This window comes from Girardinichthys multiradiatus, chromosome 7 (assembly GCF_021462225.1).
Source record: "Girardinichthys multiradiatus isolate DD_20200921_A chromosome 7, DD_fGirMul_XY1, whole genome shotgun sequence".
Lineage (NCBI taxonomy): Eukaryota > Metazoa > Chordata > Actinopteri > Cyprinodontiformes > Goodeidae > Girardinichthys > Girardinichthys multiradiatus.
Genome location: NC_061800.1, coordinates 40,460,422 through 40,478,504, shown reverse-complemented (window position 1 = coordinate 40,478,504; position 18,083 = coordinate 40,460,422). Strand labels below are relative to the sequence as shown.

General features: G+C 38.5%; 2 protein-coding genes across 2 annotated transcripts; both read right to left on the bottom strand.

The window, feature by feature from the left end:
- Window positions 1-897: 897 nt before the first annotated feature.
- LOC124871854 (olfactory receptor 11H6-like) lies at window positions 898-1,821 on the bottom strand. Its single transcript, XM_047371465.1, has one exon. It carries the CDS (start codon window positions 1,819-1,821, stop codon window positions 898-900), a length of 924 nt encoding a protein of 307 aa, XP_047227421.1.
- Window positions 1,822-16,415: 14,594 nt separating this feature from the next.
- LOC124871856 (olfactory receptor 11H6-like) lies at window positions 16,416-17,345 on the bottom strand. Its single transcript, XM_047371466.1, has one exon. It carries the CDS (start codon window positions 17,337-17,339, stop codon window positions 16,416-16,418), a length of 924 nt encoding a protein of 307 aa, XP_047227422.1. The 5' UTR covers window positions 17,340-17,345.
- Between the last annotated feature and the right edge of the window lie 738 nt (window positions 17,346-18,083).

Genomic DNA, 18,083 nt, shown 5'->3' with positions numbered 1-18,083 from the left:
TCCTGGACCTGTAGAAATCATAAAAAGAAAATGATTCACAACATTTTAGCAAATAAATGTGAATGTTATGGCATCAGGAGCCGCATATTGATCTGGGTAAAGAGTTAGTTTTTTGACAGAAAGATGTTTGTGAAGATGGGTGACTACTGTTTTTCATGTTTGGACAGTACTTCTGGCGTTCCCCAGGGGTCAGTAGTGGTTCCTAAATAGTTTATTTTGTACAGTATTGATTTGTGTAAGGCCCACAGAATCATTGAAGTGTGTGTTATTTGCTGCTGATACACAGTTTTTGCTCAGGTGATAAATTTCAGTTGTTAGTACAGAGGAACAGAGCTTTTTTGGCAGAAATAAATTATCATTTAATTTGAGCAAAACAAAGTTAATTCTTGAGAATTCTTCAGAAAGAAAAAAAAATACACATTTGCAGTTATGATTATAAATTGTTTCAAATATAGATTGTATATTTGATCTTGAATACAATATAGTAAAAGACAAGTTACATTATTATTTACAGCTAAGAACAAATAAAGAAAGAAATAATACAACCACTTTTAGTCATATTCAATGAATTAGAATATGGGTTTCCATGAGTTTGTCAGATTTAAAGTACCTTTTGAAAATAACAATCCTTAAGCAGGTATGAAAAATACTATTCATTAAGCCCACGTTTCCGCATTAAAATGTTTTTATTTTAGTGTTTCAATGAATTGAGTTACTGAAATAAATCAGCTTTTTATTAATATTCTAATTTATTGAATGTGAATGCAAACTATATGCAACCTAAAAAATCAAACAAATCAGCTGAATTAAAAGAATAAAAAGAAAAATTAATTAAGAAAAACTTCAAACAAAACATGAAATGATCAGAAATTTAATTTTACAAAAAATTTAATACGGTCATTTGATTTTTATGGTTGCTACAATTTGTTTTCGTATTTTCGTCAACTTGAAACCATAAATAAGCGGATTCATTATAGGAGGTATGATGAGAAATTCTACAGAAACAAAGTATTTAAGAGTTTGTGGTACATTCTTGGACTCAAATTGAATATATAAAACATCAAAAAGTATAATTACAGAAAAAGTGAACAAGGAGATCAAATGTGGCACACAGGTTTGCATGAACTTTCTCCTGTTTTCTAAAGAACCAAGACATGTTTTGATGAGAAAAATGTAGGACCACACAATTACAACACTGTGCAGAACATAAATTGCTATTGTCAAATTTCCAACAATGCTGTTAACAGTAGTTTCAGCTGGAAAACAAGCAAGCATAACAATGCTCCAGTTCAAACAGATGAGTCTGTTTAAATGTGGGCTACATAATTTCAATCTAGATGTAAGAAACGTGTTTACAGCCATTAAGCAGAAAGGTATTAGCCAAGTGAGACAAACTGAAGTGATGGCTCTCTGCTTCGGCATGACAGAGTGGTACTCCAGTGGTCGACATATAGCCAGATACCGATCATATGCCATGAGGGCAAGGATGGACAGATCACTGCAGGCAGAGGAGTACACCACCTGAGCCTGCAGAAGGCAGCCTGAGTAAGAGATGACATGAACAGGAGAGAGCAGATCCCAGAGAAATTTGGGATAGAAACCTGCTGTTCCAAAAAGGGAATTTATACAAAACGCACACACCAGAATATACATTGGTTCATGGAGTTCATTATTAAAGATTATGGTCAAAACAATACAGATATTTAAAACAAGTATTATGAAGTAACACATTAAAGTGAGAAAGAAAATAGGTGACCTGTAATTCCTTGTCTCGTTTAAACCTGAAAGAAAAAACACTGAAACTGTTGAAACATTATTCATCTTAGTCAAGAAATGTGCTTCTGCTCTTTTTGTGTCTATTGTTGAATTAATGAAATCCTACAGTAGCAACTGGATTTCAAAGCAGCCAGTAACCCTACTTTCAGGCAGTTGGTGGAAATGGGTGGAGGGTTATTGCTTTGTGAAGGTAAAGTTGATTCCACAGGGGCAGAAAGGCGGGACACATCTCATGGAAAAACCACAGGACGACTGCAATTACGACAGTGCAGAAGGATGGGCATAGAAGTCAGGTGATGAAGTTCTGAACCACCCATCCACTGCACATCAGGTAGGCTGCTGTGCAGCATAACTCTATGTTGACACTATAAAGTTAAAGCACTTTCAGTAAGATTTTAAACCCAGACTGAAGCAAGTGTCTTATACTGATAGTTAATAGCATTTCTGACACCGACTCCATCAACGTTATGTACGGTCAGCCAAAGCTGCCATAAATGTTTGGGCCTTTTGATGGCTGATGGACCAGGCACAAAATGTTCTAAGCCAGAAAGCACCTACCAACAGTCAGTACGCATAGACAATACAGCACCCATCAGGCCCAACCACTAGGCTCAGTCATTAGGTGCCACCTGGCCCAGGACAGGCACCAATCCCAGCCCTTTATCCTAGCCACCAGATGTGCTTGGCAGCAGTGGTGGCCAAGATAAAACATCTGACCCTCCAACTGTACTAGCTCACTTTAACCCTTCACCTGATCATAGCTTCATATTACTGTCAGTTTCAGAGTAAGAGGTAGGATAACTTGTAAGTTCTCCTAGTAAATGAGTCTGCCATACATTTGGCAGATTGTATTATTATTATTTTTTTAACTGTGTCCTCTCCGGCAGAGAAGCACTCAGAATTGTTGTCCGAGTGCAAAGAAGAAGCCCAACAGATTTACTTTCACAGTGGAGCGTTACGGCTAATACTTTAATGCTCTGTTTGATATTTATAAAAGAAACTTTATTAGAAACTGCTTTGGGAATATTTCAATTGTTACGGATGGAAACGAAAAGGAAAAAAATAAGACGCACGAAAAAGAGAGTGGAGGGCCAAAAGGAAACAGGGAGAAGGAGAAAAGAATGGAAGAGAGAAAGAAGGATGAAAAGATTGAAAAACACCCTGCTTGCTTCTACACCAGCAGAAACATATATAACAGCATTGTTACCAAAAAGTGCTTTTAGTGTTATTATTTAGTGTTATTATTTATTTTATTTATTTTGTGTTAACTGCGGTTCAATATAGAACATTTGCCTGAGTCTAAACACCTGTGGGTTTGAGTGTGAGTGCGCTTGTGTATACAAAGTATCTCCATAAAAATATGCAATAGTGAGTGTGAGGAGCCACATACCGGCCCCCTGAACCTGGGACAGACACGGAGGAGATCCAAGTCACAGACATCCAAAGGCCCCCCAGAACCCCAGGAGAACCACCGCCGGGACTACTGCAATGCCCCTAGAGAAGAGCAGGGGAGAGTCCCTGGGAATCACCCAGCAGCCACAATGCAGAAGCCCCAGAGAGCTGCAGCTACGAGCCCACAGGCCCCACCGGCAGCCATCTACGAACAGATCCAGCCATGGACTCAGAGACCCGAGACCCCGGGACACATCACTCCCCAAGCTGAGGCCCAACAGAGCCCAGGGGCCCAGGCCCCGGCAAGCAGCCACCTGGAGTGAGCTGGTACACACCTCGGCACCCAGCCCTGTTCACCGAGAACCACAACTACACCAGCGGGCAGAGACACCAGCCACCGGCGGGGAGTGTGGCAGGGAGGAAATAAGCCCCACATTTGATGGGGGGCCTAAACTGATCCAGGAGAGGGAGCAGCCCAAGACCCAATCTGAACAAGATTCTCAACCTAGAATTGCGCCGCTCAAGGTGGCAGCAGATTGGAGTAGCTCTGTTACTTTTGATTCTGATTTATTCTTTTTGGGAACTCTTCCTCTTGTGGTGGATACAGTTGATTTTTTTTTTTTTCTTTTTTTTTTTGGACAACTGTCCTCTCCGGTGTCAGATGCTGTGCAGCTTGGAGGTTTTTTCCTAATACTTTCTACTTTTGGACATTTGTTATGACGCATCACCATGACAACAGGGTTGTTTCTTACAACCGGGAGCAGTTTATTAATATCTCAAAAGCACAAATAATACTTCAACTACAACCCCAAATCCCTGATGAGTTGAAAAGGAACAGCGTGGATGCAGAGCAGGAGCCAAGAGAATAGAGAGAAGAAGGAAGTTCAAACTATCTCTTCTGTCGATTATGATGGGCAATGTGAGATCATTGGGAAACAAGTTGGATGAACTCCAAGCCCTACAAAGGACCCAGCCAGAGTACCAGACATGCAGTATTATATGTGTTCATATGTGTTTTACTGAGACATGGCTGCAGGATCACATCCCCAACTCCAGCGTCTCTCTGCCTGGCTTTCTAACCATACGAGCAGAGAGAGATTTAAAGAGGAGTGGCAAATGTAAAGGAGGTGGACTGGCAGTACTTCTGAACAACAGATGGTGTAATCCAGGACATGTTACTGTGAAGTGTCATTTCTGCAGTCCAGATATTGAACTGTTGGCAGTAAGTTTTCGTCCATATTATTTACCCAGAGAGTTCACCAGTGTTATTTTGGCAACAGTTTACATTCCACCCTCCGCTGTTGCCGACACTGCATGTGATGCCATCAGCTCGTTGATGCTAAGCTACAGACACAAAACCCCAATGCTTTTGTGGCAATTTCTGGTGATTTTAACCATGCTTCACTCTCTGCTACACTTCCAATGTTTCAACAGCTTGTCAGCTGCTCTATTAGAGAAAACAAAACATTGGATTTGTTTTATGCAAATGTCAAGGACTCATACATCTCTACAGCTAGACCTCCTCTAGGCAAATCCGATCACAATCTTGTTTTTCTCTGCTCAAAATATAAGCCCCTTGTTCAGAGGCAACCTGTAATAAAGAGGACTGTGCCAGCCACATGGAGAGGACATCAATGCCATGACTTGAGTGTGTAACCGACTATATAAACTTCTGTGTGGATAACGTCATCCCCACCAGAACCGTGAGATGCTTCCCCAATAACAAACCTTGGATCACCAGTGCCCTGAAGGACCTGCTTAACAAGAAAAAAAGAGCCTTATGAGAGGGAGACAGAGAATTATTGAGGAGTATACAGAAGCAACTTAAAGTCAAGATAAGAGACAGCAAGGATGTGTACAAGAAGAAGCTGGAGAGCAAGCTCCAGCAAAACAATATCAGAGATGTGTGGACAGGGATGAAGAACATCACAGGCTTCAAGCAGCAGGATGATCAGACCAGTGAAGGTCTGGACAGAGCCAATGAACTGAACACATTCTTCAATAGGTTCAGTTCAGAAACAAGCTTCGCATCCTCCCCTCCTGCTCACAGCCAAATAGACATCCCACCCTCCTTTGACCCACAGGACCCACAGCTGTCCAGTAACACCTCAAATTTTTTATCTTCCACCTCAGCCCTAGACCCTTCTGCTTCTACATGTTTGCCTTCAACCATATCAGAAGATGCTGATGCTTCCTTTGCTTCCCCCTTCCATCTGTGTGTCTCAAGAAGTCAAGTGAAGATGCAACTGGAGAGACTGAATCGGAATAAGGCTGCAGGTCCAGATCATGTCAGCCCTAGAATCCTGAAGGCCTGTGCAGAGCAGCTCTGTGGGATTCTGCAGCACCTCTTCAACCTTAGCCTGGCCCAGAAGAAGGTTCCGGTGTTGTGGAAGACCTCCTGTCTTGTTCCGCTACCAAAGAAAACTCACCCATCAGTCCTCAATGACTATAGACCTGTTGCCCTGACATCCCACATCATGAAGGTCCTAGAGAGACTCCTGTTGGCCCACTTGAGTAAGCAAACAATAAACTCATCAGAATCCGCTCCAGTTTGCTTATCGCTGTGGAGTTGGAGTTAAAGATGCCATGAAACACCTGCTTCAACGTGTGAAGGCTGTTAACCATATCTGCTAACCATATTAAAATATAATCATATTTATTTTGAAAACTGGGAACATTTCTAATACCATACTTTATTTTTGAGATTATAACTAATATTTGAGAATCTTGTTACACGAAAAACTCAAATATGTTGGTTTTATTCTATCAACCAGCCTGCACACATATTGTTTAACAGGGTGGGATTGGATATTGTGTAGTATTTTCTGATGTCTTTTGGCATAGCGGCAACCTTTGTTATTTGTGCAGTTAATCAGTCATCTATTGAACATGTTTCATACACGGGTTCAACACAAGGAGCTTCACATTAGACAGGAGGAAAACAAATAAAAGAAAATAAATATTGAGCAAAACAAGGCAAAGTATAAAAAAGAAAAAGTTACACATAATTATGATTATGAATTGTTTCAAAATACAGGTCCTTCTCAAAATATTAGCATATTGTGATAAAGTTCATTATTTTCCATAATGTCATGATGAAAATTTAACATTCATATATTTTAGATTCATTGCACACTAACTGCAATATTTCAGGTCTTTTATTGTCTTAATACGGATGATTGTGACATACAGCTCATGAAAACCCAAAATTCCTATCTCACAAAATTAGCATATTTCATCCAACCAATAAAAGAAAAGTGTTTTGTTGTGGAATTTTCTTATCAAAGTGGGTAGAAGTTGACTCATAACAAGAGAAAATCCGGACTTTGTCTTATAAGTTTTATTCAAAGGCATTCAGCGTTTGAAGACCCTGACACTGAGGTTAGTCAGTGAAACAGAGCCCCGATCAACATTTACACACAGTATTTATACCAGAACATGACAGTGTTATCTCAACTTCAAAGAGTCTGTGTTTTACGACCCCAGACCCTTCCCGGGTTCAGAGGTGACTAGGTTACCTAGGAACAACCATCTACTCTCCAAGAGGCATCACCCTAACAAATGCCCTTAACCATTAAACTTCTGATAATGGCTTTTACAGCTTCCTCCTCTAACACAGATGTTCACTGGAGTGAGGTAAACCAAAGGTCATACACTGTGGAATGCTTACTGCAAGAATTTCCATCACATTCCTTTCTTCTGATTACAAGATAATCACAACTAAAGGAAAATTCTTCAAAACCATCACCCCTCTCAGCTAACAGATAATCCAAAGCCATTCTAGTTTGCAAACTCATCGTTCTAATAGCTTAGGCTGATTGAAGTATAAGTTGTGACCGTATGTAGTAAGTGAGCTAGATAACATACTCCAGACCAAGTAGCAGGCAGATACAGATATGATCTATTTCCACACATCCAAACCATGTTCTTAGGACACGAGAACCCATCTCTACTAGGAAAAGTAACAAGAACCCTGGTTAATTTACCTGCCATGCCATACAATTGACTTCCATTCGGTAAGGCTGTAAGATTAAGAGTTAACACAAAAGGATCTGGAGCCAAAGATTCTGAAATAGTATACGGATCAGTCCTGACAGGACAAGGTCCAGATGTATTACTGTGGATCAAGGCACATGAAACTGGTATAATAGTTTTACAACCCACCGTCTTTCCAAGGAAATAAGGTGTGCTTTCCTCCTGAGCAATACAAATATCTGGATCTTTAATTGGATTTCTATTACCCCGAAATCTATAAAGAGTTCCTGTAGACGCACACGTTAAATTAGTCTCACTAGAAAATTTACTAACATTTCTGCTTGTCTGTACAGCATAATTCCTCACCCAAGGAAAAATGACCTCCACCAACCGGTTATCTGGAAAGAAAGTAGCTAGAGTATAAGCAGTATCAATAGGAACTGGTACCAAAAATGGTCGATCATTAATAGCATGTGGAATCAAACAACAAACATAGCAACTGTCCTTTCTTATCTTCCTCACGGTTTGATGCATCAGTTGCCACCAGACATTATCAGTATGATCATAGTAGTCAGAAAAGTGATGGATCTCTCTTCAAATCAGCTGATGAGCATTATTAACACAATTCCTCAAATTAGCCTTACATTGTCTTTGCTGCACCTTTTCCCAAATGAACACAAGAGTTATAAAAATACTTGAAATACCAATCATTAGCATCAGAACAGACCATCTTCCATTTAACTGCATCGTGACCTTGAAGTGGAATGTCCTTTCTTCTGGTACTGAAAGCAAACAGTTTCTTTTTTTAAAGAAAACAAATTATAAACACAACTTAAAAAACAAAAAATCCTGCCGACTCTCCTGAGTGGCTTCAAGCTGCCCTGTTACCAGTCTGGTACAGGTGGGCGGTCGTAGGAAGCTCCTCTAGAAATATATTTAGAAACAGGAACTCTAACCTGCTTAAGAAATTAAGGAGAATAAGCATCGTGGCGCATATTTGACTGTCTCTCTGTTGCAGGCGTCACCAGTTCATCCAGAGAAAGGTTATGTGCAAATGTGTAGAGGTCTTCCCTGTATGTTTCCTATGTGTCTCTCACTGTGGTGTGTGTGCAGTGAGGCAAATGACCTTATGACTTCTAACTTTCAGGCAATGCGATGGCCTTAAGTAGATTCTGAAATAACGTTGCACTGCCCAAGGGATTATTGTGCCCTTGTAAGAACAGTGTTCTTCAACCACCTGTTCAATCACTCGCCAGTGATCAGCTTACAGTTCTTTATCTTGTGGTGGTCCGCTGTCCTCACACCTTTCAGGCCGTGGATGATCCAGTTGGAAGATGACTTGCGTCCTGGAAGCCAGATGAAACTGGAGGAGCTGGAGCTTTCCTGCAGCTTTCCTGCAGCTTTTCTGGCTGTCTAGTAGGATCTGATATGGGCCATTCCAGCACCTGGACTTCCAGTGTTTTCTCCTAAATTCTCTGACCAGAATCCAGTCGCCAGGAATAAAGGACTGGAGGGTGGAAGTGGCTGTTTCTGGTAATGCAGCCTTCACTGTCTGTGAAACTTGAGAAAACACAGTGGACAGGTTTTGACAGTAAAACAACATCCTATCTCCACACAAAGATGTGGAAGAAAATTATCTTGGCAATATCCCCATGTCCAAATTAGGAGACCTGCCACACAGCACTTCAAAAGGACTGAGATTTGCCTGTGTCCTTTGTCTCAATCTCATATAAGTGAGAACAGGGCCTTCACAACACTTGGCTAATTTTCAATTCAAAGTCCCCTTCTCAAACATAAGTGCTTAACTACATGAACTTCATCAAAACATCCAACAAAATCCAAATAATTGATCTTCTGACTTCACCTGATATACTAGCAATGACCATCAGCTAAATATTCTGAATATCAAAAATGTGACATGATGTCTGAGGAAGGCCTGATTACAGGTCAACATTTCATAGTTTCAGAATACCCACAAAGAATTTCAAAAATGGTCTAATCTGTGGAGACATAAAATTTCACAAAAAATCAACACCATAATTTCAGAGAGGTTTTCAGAATGTGGTCTCAGGGAGCTATGCACCATTTATATAAACAAAGTACAACGTCTCTCTCGCATTGTCACTAAGTCCTCACTGGAGGTCTGAGCTACCCTTTTTCCCATGAGTGCTAAAACTTTTGGAACCCCATGTTACTTTATTCTGACATTCCCCTCTTCTGGCGCAGGGTCCAACCCATGCGACAATCCAGCAAAAAGTTTGTACAAAAATGTTTTAGTAACCAAGATCACATAACCTAGAACCAAAGAAATGAATTCTGACATAACTATGTGTCACTATGAATTTAACGAAAGCAACATAAAGAAAATCCAGATGTTTTTAACTGCAATTCAGTTCCATTAACAACTAAACACAAACTTTAGTTATTCAGTTCATCAATGTTTCACTTAGAAATTAGTCACATATCATCCTAATTTGTCTTGTACAAAGATGAGTATTAGATTAATGGACATCCAATGTAATTTGGATGAATAAACCCTACAAATTGAATCTAATAAATAATTCCCACCAAGTATAAAGGCATGACTCTGATTCTTTATCAAAAATATATTCCTTACTTTTGGCATATCTTGAATTGTCAGCTAGCTTAATGGTACCAGGGAAACTTTCAATCTAATAAATCACCAATGATTCTGCATGCAAAACTAATTCTTCAAACTAGTTTAAACTATTTCATTAACCTTTTAATAATAAAACACATAAATCTAAAAGTCATGCTACATCCTTAATCATTATACAAAAAAAACATGTTTTTAAGGCAACAATCACTACAAGCATTTTGACTCTATTGTCTCTTAAACAGTGTTAAAACTCAGGAAGGGAGGTGCTGAGCGTTACCATGACAGCAAAGGCATGAACCAATCTAGTAGGTGGGCGGAGTCAGGCAGAACTAACCTTTGATTGACAGCCTATGGGCGGACCCACAGTTTCTTCATCCCATCCCACATTAGTGTAACTTAAACTGCAAAACTGTTAACATGCACCTACCTCAGAAACAAGCTGCTTCTTAACTCTCCTGAAAACTCAAAGTTTAATCAATCTGGGATTTAGAAACATTATTCTAAACATGGATTATTGTTTCATGCAACATATAAACAAACATTCATTCCAACAAAACAAAGACAAAACATCAAAGACAGACAAATGGCCAAATTTGAAGCTTCAAGAATTCAAAGAAATTTTTAACAATCTCTTTTCAGAATATGTTTTCTCAACCATATCTTTTAATGCTATAATTGATCAATGTTGTTATGACAATCTTCAGGATTGTTTTTTTTAAAAATGAGTGCACATATTCCAAAAAATCTCAAAGTATTTAGAAGCACAGCAACAGTTTTCTCTTATATGAATCCAAATTTACTGATGCTGAAACCTTTTGCTAATTCTTTGTACTGTAACTCTGTAATAATAACTACAATCCTGAGAGTTATTGTTATAATTCTCTTTTTGTTTGGCTTAATTTGATCGCAGCTGTATTGCAGAATTTCAAGTTAAATGCAAAGAAGTATTTTTAATTTAATTCAATTCAAATTCAAAGATACTTTATTGATCCCCGAGGGGAAATTAGAAAAGTCAGCGTTGACATTTTCATGTTATACCCAAACTAAACAAAACTGCAGTGTTTGACTTAATCATAAATTAAGATAAGAAGCTTGTCTCCAAACTGGACTTTTCCCCACATAATGTTTCAAAAAAGAACAAACATCATTTTCTTTAATTTGGCTATTTAAATTTTGAGAGTTGGGGAGAACTTATCACTAGAACCCCTCTTTAATAATCCAATGGTGATAAATGTTCCAATATTTTATCTCTTAGTAATCTGAAATCACCTTGTGTACCTTTGTACTCATATGTATTCTTTTAATCTTTAAACCCTAAGAAATCAAACAAGGAGACTTGAGTTTGAGCCGACCATCCTCTTACTGTTAAGAGAGCCTTTATTTCTTTTCTTTTCCTAAAATAAAGGATTTTACTTGTCTGGATTCTGTTATAAAAATCCTAACCTTGGTTCCAAAACTAAACTCTTCAACCCCAATCTGTGTTCCCCAGAGTAGAAATTTTGAGTATTATTGCATTTCAAAGTCACCAAAATGACTGGAACTCATCATTGGCTTAGATCTATTTTAATAAGTAATCAGCCTACCTTTAATTAAGTATTATAATTTCATGGACCCAAAATCTATGGCTTACAGGCTTCAGGAGTCCAGGAACCACAAGTTGAGTACTACTGCATTGAACAATGGTGTTAACTTTCTGCAGAGATTGAAGGATTGGCTAAATATATTATTTCTGCTTGGACAATAATCAGATTTAAAATTATTAGTTCACAGCTCCTAATTTACCTCAGATCATATTTGCTCCTATCCCAGTTCATAAGAAGCTTCAGACAACATTATGCTAAAAAGCCAAAAACAAAACAAAAACCAGATCTGTTTTAAAATAAAGAAAAAGCATGCTTAAAAACTTGGTACTGTGGTGGAAAATAACTCCACGGTTCTGAAGGCCTTTTCATGCAGAGTCTTTTAGGAAGCAGTTTAATTTTTGTGTGGTACCACTGTCCAATCAGATTCTTTCTAAATAACCCAATTTTTTCATACTCATTTTAAAGGTTTGTTTTACCAAGGGAAATATGTTTAACAAAACCAATTACTCTCAAAGTTTTAAAAGTTTTTAGCTGGTGATATCTTAGAAAACAACAAGTGTTTTAATATTTCTATGCAACACAGAACTGATCAGGTGTCCTTTCCTTCTCCAAAGGGAGAAAAAAGAACCTGCAGAACCAAATCTTTCATAGTTTTTTGTCAGGACCTGATATAAGGTACAGTGTAAATCAACACGCTGCATGAATCAGAAGAGGGAAGAAAAACCTAATATAACCTCTTCCCAGCAGCTGCTGTGAAAAACAATGAATTTGTACTTTCCATAAGCGTCAGTTAACACTTGCGGACAAAAACTGCACCAAACTGTAAATACTGTGTCAGAAACTGTATGAAGACCATCTGCAGTAAAACTAAGCCTGTTTTAATGAGGTCTCTACCCATTAGATTTATGGGATACAAACTCTGACAACAGAAAATTATACCTGAAGGAGAAACCCATCAGGTTTTACGCATGCGCTGGGTTTTAAAAATACTCCTTCATGAGATCTGTCCTGAGAATAACATAGAAACACATGGTTACTGCTGAGTTTTGGGGATATTGTAACTTCCTCTGCTTTTTAATAACTTTTAATAACTAGAATAATTGACCCTGAATATTCCACGACGAAAGAGAACTTGCTTCTCTGAAAGAATTAACCAGAAAGTATCAAATGTGTTAAGTTATCACCCTTTTAAAGATACTTTTCTAACCCTAAAATAATATTTTAACCCGCTATATCTGTCCACGTCAAGCAAGCGTCACATGAGCAGCGGTTAATAAGCGTTCTTCATTGCAGAAAATAGGAAAAGATTTATGCAAATGTGTGTGTTTGTACGTTACCCCCATCAGTTTCTAAATCGCTCCAGAGTCAGACTGTCAGGCACACAGTCCTCTATCAGTCCAAAAAACAACCAGGCCCTTCCCAGGTCTGTTGGTGAGACATTCAATCATTCTTTGTCCACTTTAACTTCTCCAGGAGGGAGAAAGAAGAAACTTTGCTCCGGTTTCTCTTCTGCCCGCATAAGATGCTTTCAATATAAATCCAGTGTATCGCTCTTCTGGCTCTTGCAAACAGCATGGATCTTTGTCCATCTCAGAGAATCCGGATTTTCTTCTGAGTTTCGTTTTTTTTTCTTGTAGAAAGTCACACTGCGATTTTCAACATGCAGGAAGGCAGATCTCTCTCTTTCAGGCCGTGCTGGAGAAGCGTCTCTGGCGGAGTAGCCATGGAGAAGGGCAGGTTTCTAAAATCCAGACTCAAAAACGCAGATGTTGAACTTAAATCCCATATATGTGTGTATTTGTGTGTGAGAGAGGCAGAAGAAAAGTTTAGTATAGGTTCAAATTTTTGTACAAATAAATATTATCAGTCAGTCAGTCAGTTGTCCTCCTGCCTGTCACTTCCTTCCACAACATGCACTATACTCCTTTCTAAAACAACTTTCTTTTCGCATCTCTAATGTCCCTTTTCAATTTTACCTTCTTTACCGACTGATCGCAATATTTAAGACAAACGAAACTTCCTTCAGGAAAGTTTTAACTCTTTAACCCCTTAATTGATGCACTCTGTGCTTTTTAATCTTTTCTTGTTTTTTTTTATTTTTCCATCAACTGTTTTACTTGAAACTTTTTAAACTATTTAACTTATTTACACTCAAACTTCCACGCTGTGAAAAACCAAACTTATCTTCCAAATTAAAGCACATTTAACACAATCATCCCCACTTTTTCCTTTCATTATTTTATAAATCAGAGTCTGAAGAAGGAGACACCCCTGATGCCTCAAGGTTCCGGAACCATTTTTTTTTTTTACCCGTTCAGCGGCACGTCTGCCCACTGGCTTTTCTCCTTTATGAGGTGTAGAAAATTGCCAAAAACCACCCGCAAAACCCTGTGTTTTGCTTTATCTTATTGTTACCAATAAGAACCTCCCTGCAATTCCTTTTGCAGGGTAACCGGGCCCTCAGCTGATGTCCTCCCTCTCGCAACTCTGGAACCTAATTAATTAGTTAGGAGATGATGGTTAATGTGTAATAAAAATAATAATATACATTATATCATACAGAGCAACTTCTCACCCAGATATATTTGAAGACAAATTGTTCGGATCTAATCAGCCAGACGCCGCAGGCGGGCATGAGGACTCCACTACCGTAATATGGAGGTGGACTGAGGACAACTCTCAGGCTGGCCAGGCGTCCGTGTCCCATCCTGCGGTCTCCTCTGGCACGTTAGATCCTGTTCGTGACGCTAAAATTGTTGTGGAATTTTCTTATCAAAGTGGGTAGAAGTTGACTCATAACAAGAGAAAATCCGGACTTTGTCTTATAAGTTTTATTCAAAGGCATTCAGCGTTTGAAGACCCTGACACTGAGGTTAGTCAGTGAAACAGAGCCCCGATCAACATTTACACACAGTATTTATACCAGAACATGACAGTGTTATCTCAACTTCAAAGAGTCTGTGTTTTACGACCCCAGACCCTTCCCGGGTTCAGAGGTGACTAGGTTACCTAGGAACAACCATCTACTCTCCAAGAGGCATCACCCTAACAAATGCCCTTAACCATTAAACTTCTGATAATGGCTTTTACAGCTTCCTCCTCTAACACAGATGTTCACTGGAGTGAGGTAAACCAAAGGTCATACACTGTGGAATGCTTACTGCAAGAATTTCCATCACAGTTTTTAATACAAAAAACGTCAACCTTCAAATAATCATGTACAGTTATGCACTTAATACTTGGTCGGGAATCCTTTTGCAGAAATGACTGCTTCAATGCGGCGTGGCATGGAGGCAATCAGCCTGTGGCACTGCTGAGGTCTTATGGAGGCCCAGGATGCTTCGATAGTGGCCTTTACCTCATCCAGAGTGTTGGGTCTTGAGTCTCTCAACGTTCTCTTCACAATATCCCACAGATTCTCTATGGGGTTCAGGTCAGGAGAGTTGGCAGGCCAATTGAGCACAGTGATACCATGGTCAGTAAACCATTTACCAGTGGTTTTGGCACTGTGAGTAGGTGCCAGGTCGTGCTGAAAAATGAAATCTTCATCTCCATAAAGCTTTTCAGCAGATGGAAGCATGAAGTGCTCCAAAATCTCCTGATAGCTAGCTGCATTGACCCTGCCCTTGATAAAACACAGTGGACCAACACCAGCAGCTGACACGGCTCCCCAGACCATCACTGACTGTGGGTACTTGACACTGGACTTCTGGCATTTTGGCATTTCCTTCTCCCCAGTCTTCCTCCAGACTCTGGCACCTTGATTTCTGAATGACATGCAGAATTTGCTTTCATCTGAAAAAAGTACTTTGGACCACTGAGCAACAGTCCAGTGCTGCTTCTCTGTAGCCCAGGTCAGGCGCTTCTGCTGCTGGTTCAAAAGTGGCTTGACCTGGGGAATGCGGCACCTGTAGCCCATTTCCTGCACACGCCTGTGCACTTCTACAATCTTCCTCAGGGTCCGGTCACCTCTTCTCGTTGTGCAGCGTTTTCTGCCACACTTTTTCCTTCCCACAGACTTCCCACTGAGGTGCCTTCATATAGCACTCTGGGAACAGCCTATTCGTTCAGAAATTTCTTTCTGTGTCTTACCCTCTTGCTTGAGGGTGTCAATAGTGGCCTTCTGGACAGCAGTCAGGTCGGCAGTCTTACCCAGGATTGGGGTTTTGAGTGATGAACCAGGCTGGGAGTTTTAAAGGCCCCAGGAATCTTTTGCAGGTGTTTAGAGTTAAGTCGTTGATTAAGATGATTAGGTTCATAGCTTGTTTAGAGACCCTTTTAATAATATGCTAATTTTGTGAGATAGGAATTTTGGGTTTTCATGAGCTGTATGCCAAAATCATCCGTATTAAGACAATAAAAGACCTGAAATATTTCAGTTAGTGTGCAATGAATCTAAAATATATGAATGTTAAATTTTCATCATTACATTATGGAAAATAATGAACTTTATCACAATATGCTAATATTTTGAGAAGGACCTGTATACTGCATATTTTACCTTGAATACAATATAGTAAAAGGCAAGTTATACTATTATTTACAGCTAAGAACAAATAAAGAAAGAAATGTTAGGATCATGTTGAGTCACATTTAATAAATTGGATTATAGGTTTTCATGAAACATGTTTATCAGATTTGTCAAAGTACATTTTGAAAAAACACAATCCTTAAGCAGGTATTAAACATACTTTTCATTAAGCCTACGTTTATGTATTAAATATTTTTAATTTCATTGGACTGATGTAATATTCTAATCATAAATGTCATGTTCTTATTAGCTGTAAGCAGAAAATTATCATGATTAACAGAAATAAAAGCTTAAAAACATCAATCTGTGTGTAATTACTCTATACAGTATTTCCTTTAGTGAACTGATTTACTGAAATAAATTAACTTTTTATTATTGTTCTTATCTATTGAATGACTATAAACTGTATGCAACGTAAAATGGGAAAAAATGGCTGAATTCAATTAAAAGAAAATAAAAAATGGAAAAAAACTTAATTAAAACAAAACGTAAAAGGATCAGAAACCAAATTTTACAAACAATTAAGACTACAGGACAGTCATTTAATTTTCATGGTTGCTACAATTTTGTTTCGTATTTTGGTCAACTTGAAACCATAAATAAGTGGATTCATTATAGGAGGTATGATGAGAAATTCTATAGAAACAAAGTATTTAAGAGTTTGTGGTAAATTTTTGGACTCAAATTGAATATATAAAATATCAAAAAGTATAATTACGGAAAAAGTGAACAAGGAGATCAAATGTGGCACACATGTTTGCATGAACTTTCTCCTGTTTTCTAAAGAACCAAGACATGTTTTGATGAGAAAAATGTAGGACCACAGAATTACAACAATGTGCAGAACATAAATTGCTATTGTCAAATTTCCAACAATGCTGTTAACAGTAGTTTCAGCTGGAAAACAAGCAAGCATAACAATGCTCCAGTTCAAACAGATGAGTCTGTTTAAATGTGGGCTGCATAATTTCAATCTAGATGTAAGAAACGTGTTTACAGCCATTAAGCAGAAAGGTATTAACCAAGTGAGACAAACTGAAGTGATGGCTCTCTGCTTCGGCATGACAGAGTGGTACTCTAGTGGTCGACATATAGCCAGATACCGATCATATGCCGTGAGGGCAAGGATGGACAGTTCACTGCAGGCAGAGGAGTACAACACCTGATTCTGCAGAAGGCAGCCTGAGTAAGAGATGACATGAACAGGAGAGAGCAGATCCCAGAGAAATTTGGGATAGAAACCTGCTGTTCCATAAAGGGAATTCATGCAAAAAGCACACAGCAGAATATACATTGGTTCATGGAGTTCATTATCCAAGATTATTGTCAAAATAACACAAACATTTACAAGGATGATTACAAAGTAACACATCAAAGAGAGAAAGAAAAGAGGTGCCCTGTAATTTCTTGTCTCATTTAAACCTGAAAGAAAAAACACTGAAACAGTTGAAACATTATTCATCTTGGTTAAGAAATGTACCTCTGCTCTTTTACACTGTCTAATTTTGCTTCTCTGTTGAATTAATGAAATCCTAAAATATCAGTTGGATATCAAATCAGCCAACAGCCCTACTTTAAGGCAGTTTAGCTCTTTGGCTGGGTGGAAGGTTGTTGCTTCATAAAGCTAAAGTTGATTCCATAGGGGCAGATAGACATGACATAGAGGACCCAGAGGCTGATTACAATCACACAACAATACAGGAGGATTGCCAGAGAAGAATGATGAGAAAGTTCTGGAAGATACAGATTACAAAGTATTGTAAAAAGGTAAGTACGCCATAAATCTACATGTTTTTTGTTTTTTTATTTTACATATTTTGATATAGATATATTTCATATAATTTTCAACAATTTAAGAGATTCAAGTTAAAACCTGATTAAAAAATTCCTTTAAAACTCTCTGTAAGATGTAATAAAAATGCAATTTTGGGGGAAAACTAAATTAGTACACAACCCCTTACATTTATTCCATTTAAAATGGCTAAAATCAGACACAGGCGTACATCAGGTATGAATTGAACATTGTTATGTAGCATTATGAAAGAGGTTGCCCCTGTCTCAAACTCAGACATTTAGCTTAATCAAAATCAAAATCCTTTATTGTCATCAAACAGATATTAAACAAAATTAAAAACAGCTTTGCTTGAGCACTTAGACCAGAACGGCTTTGTTTCAGGCCAACAAGGATTTTATAATATTACTTAAT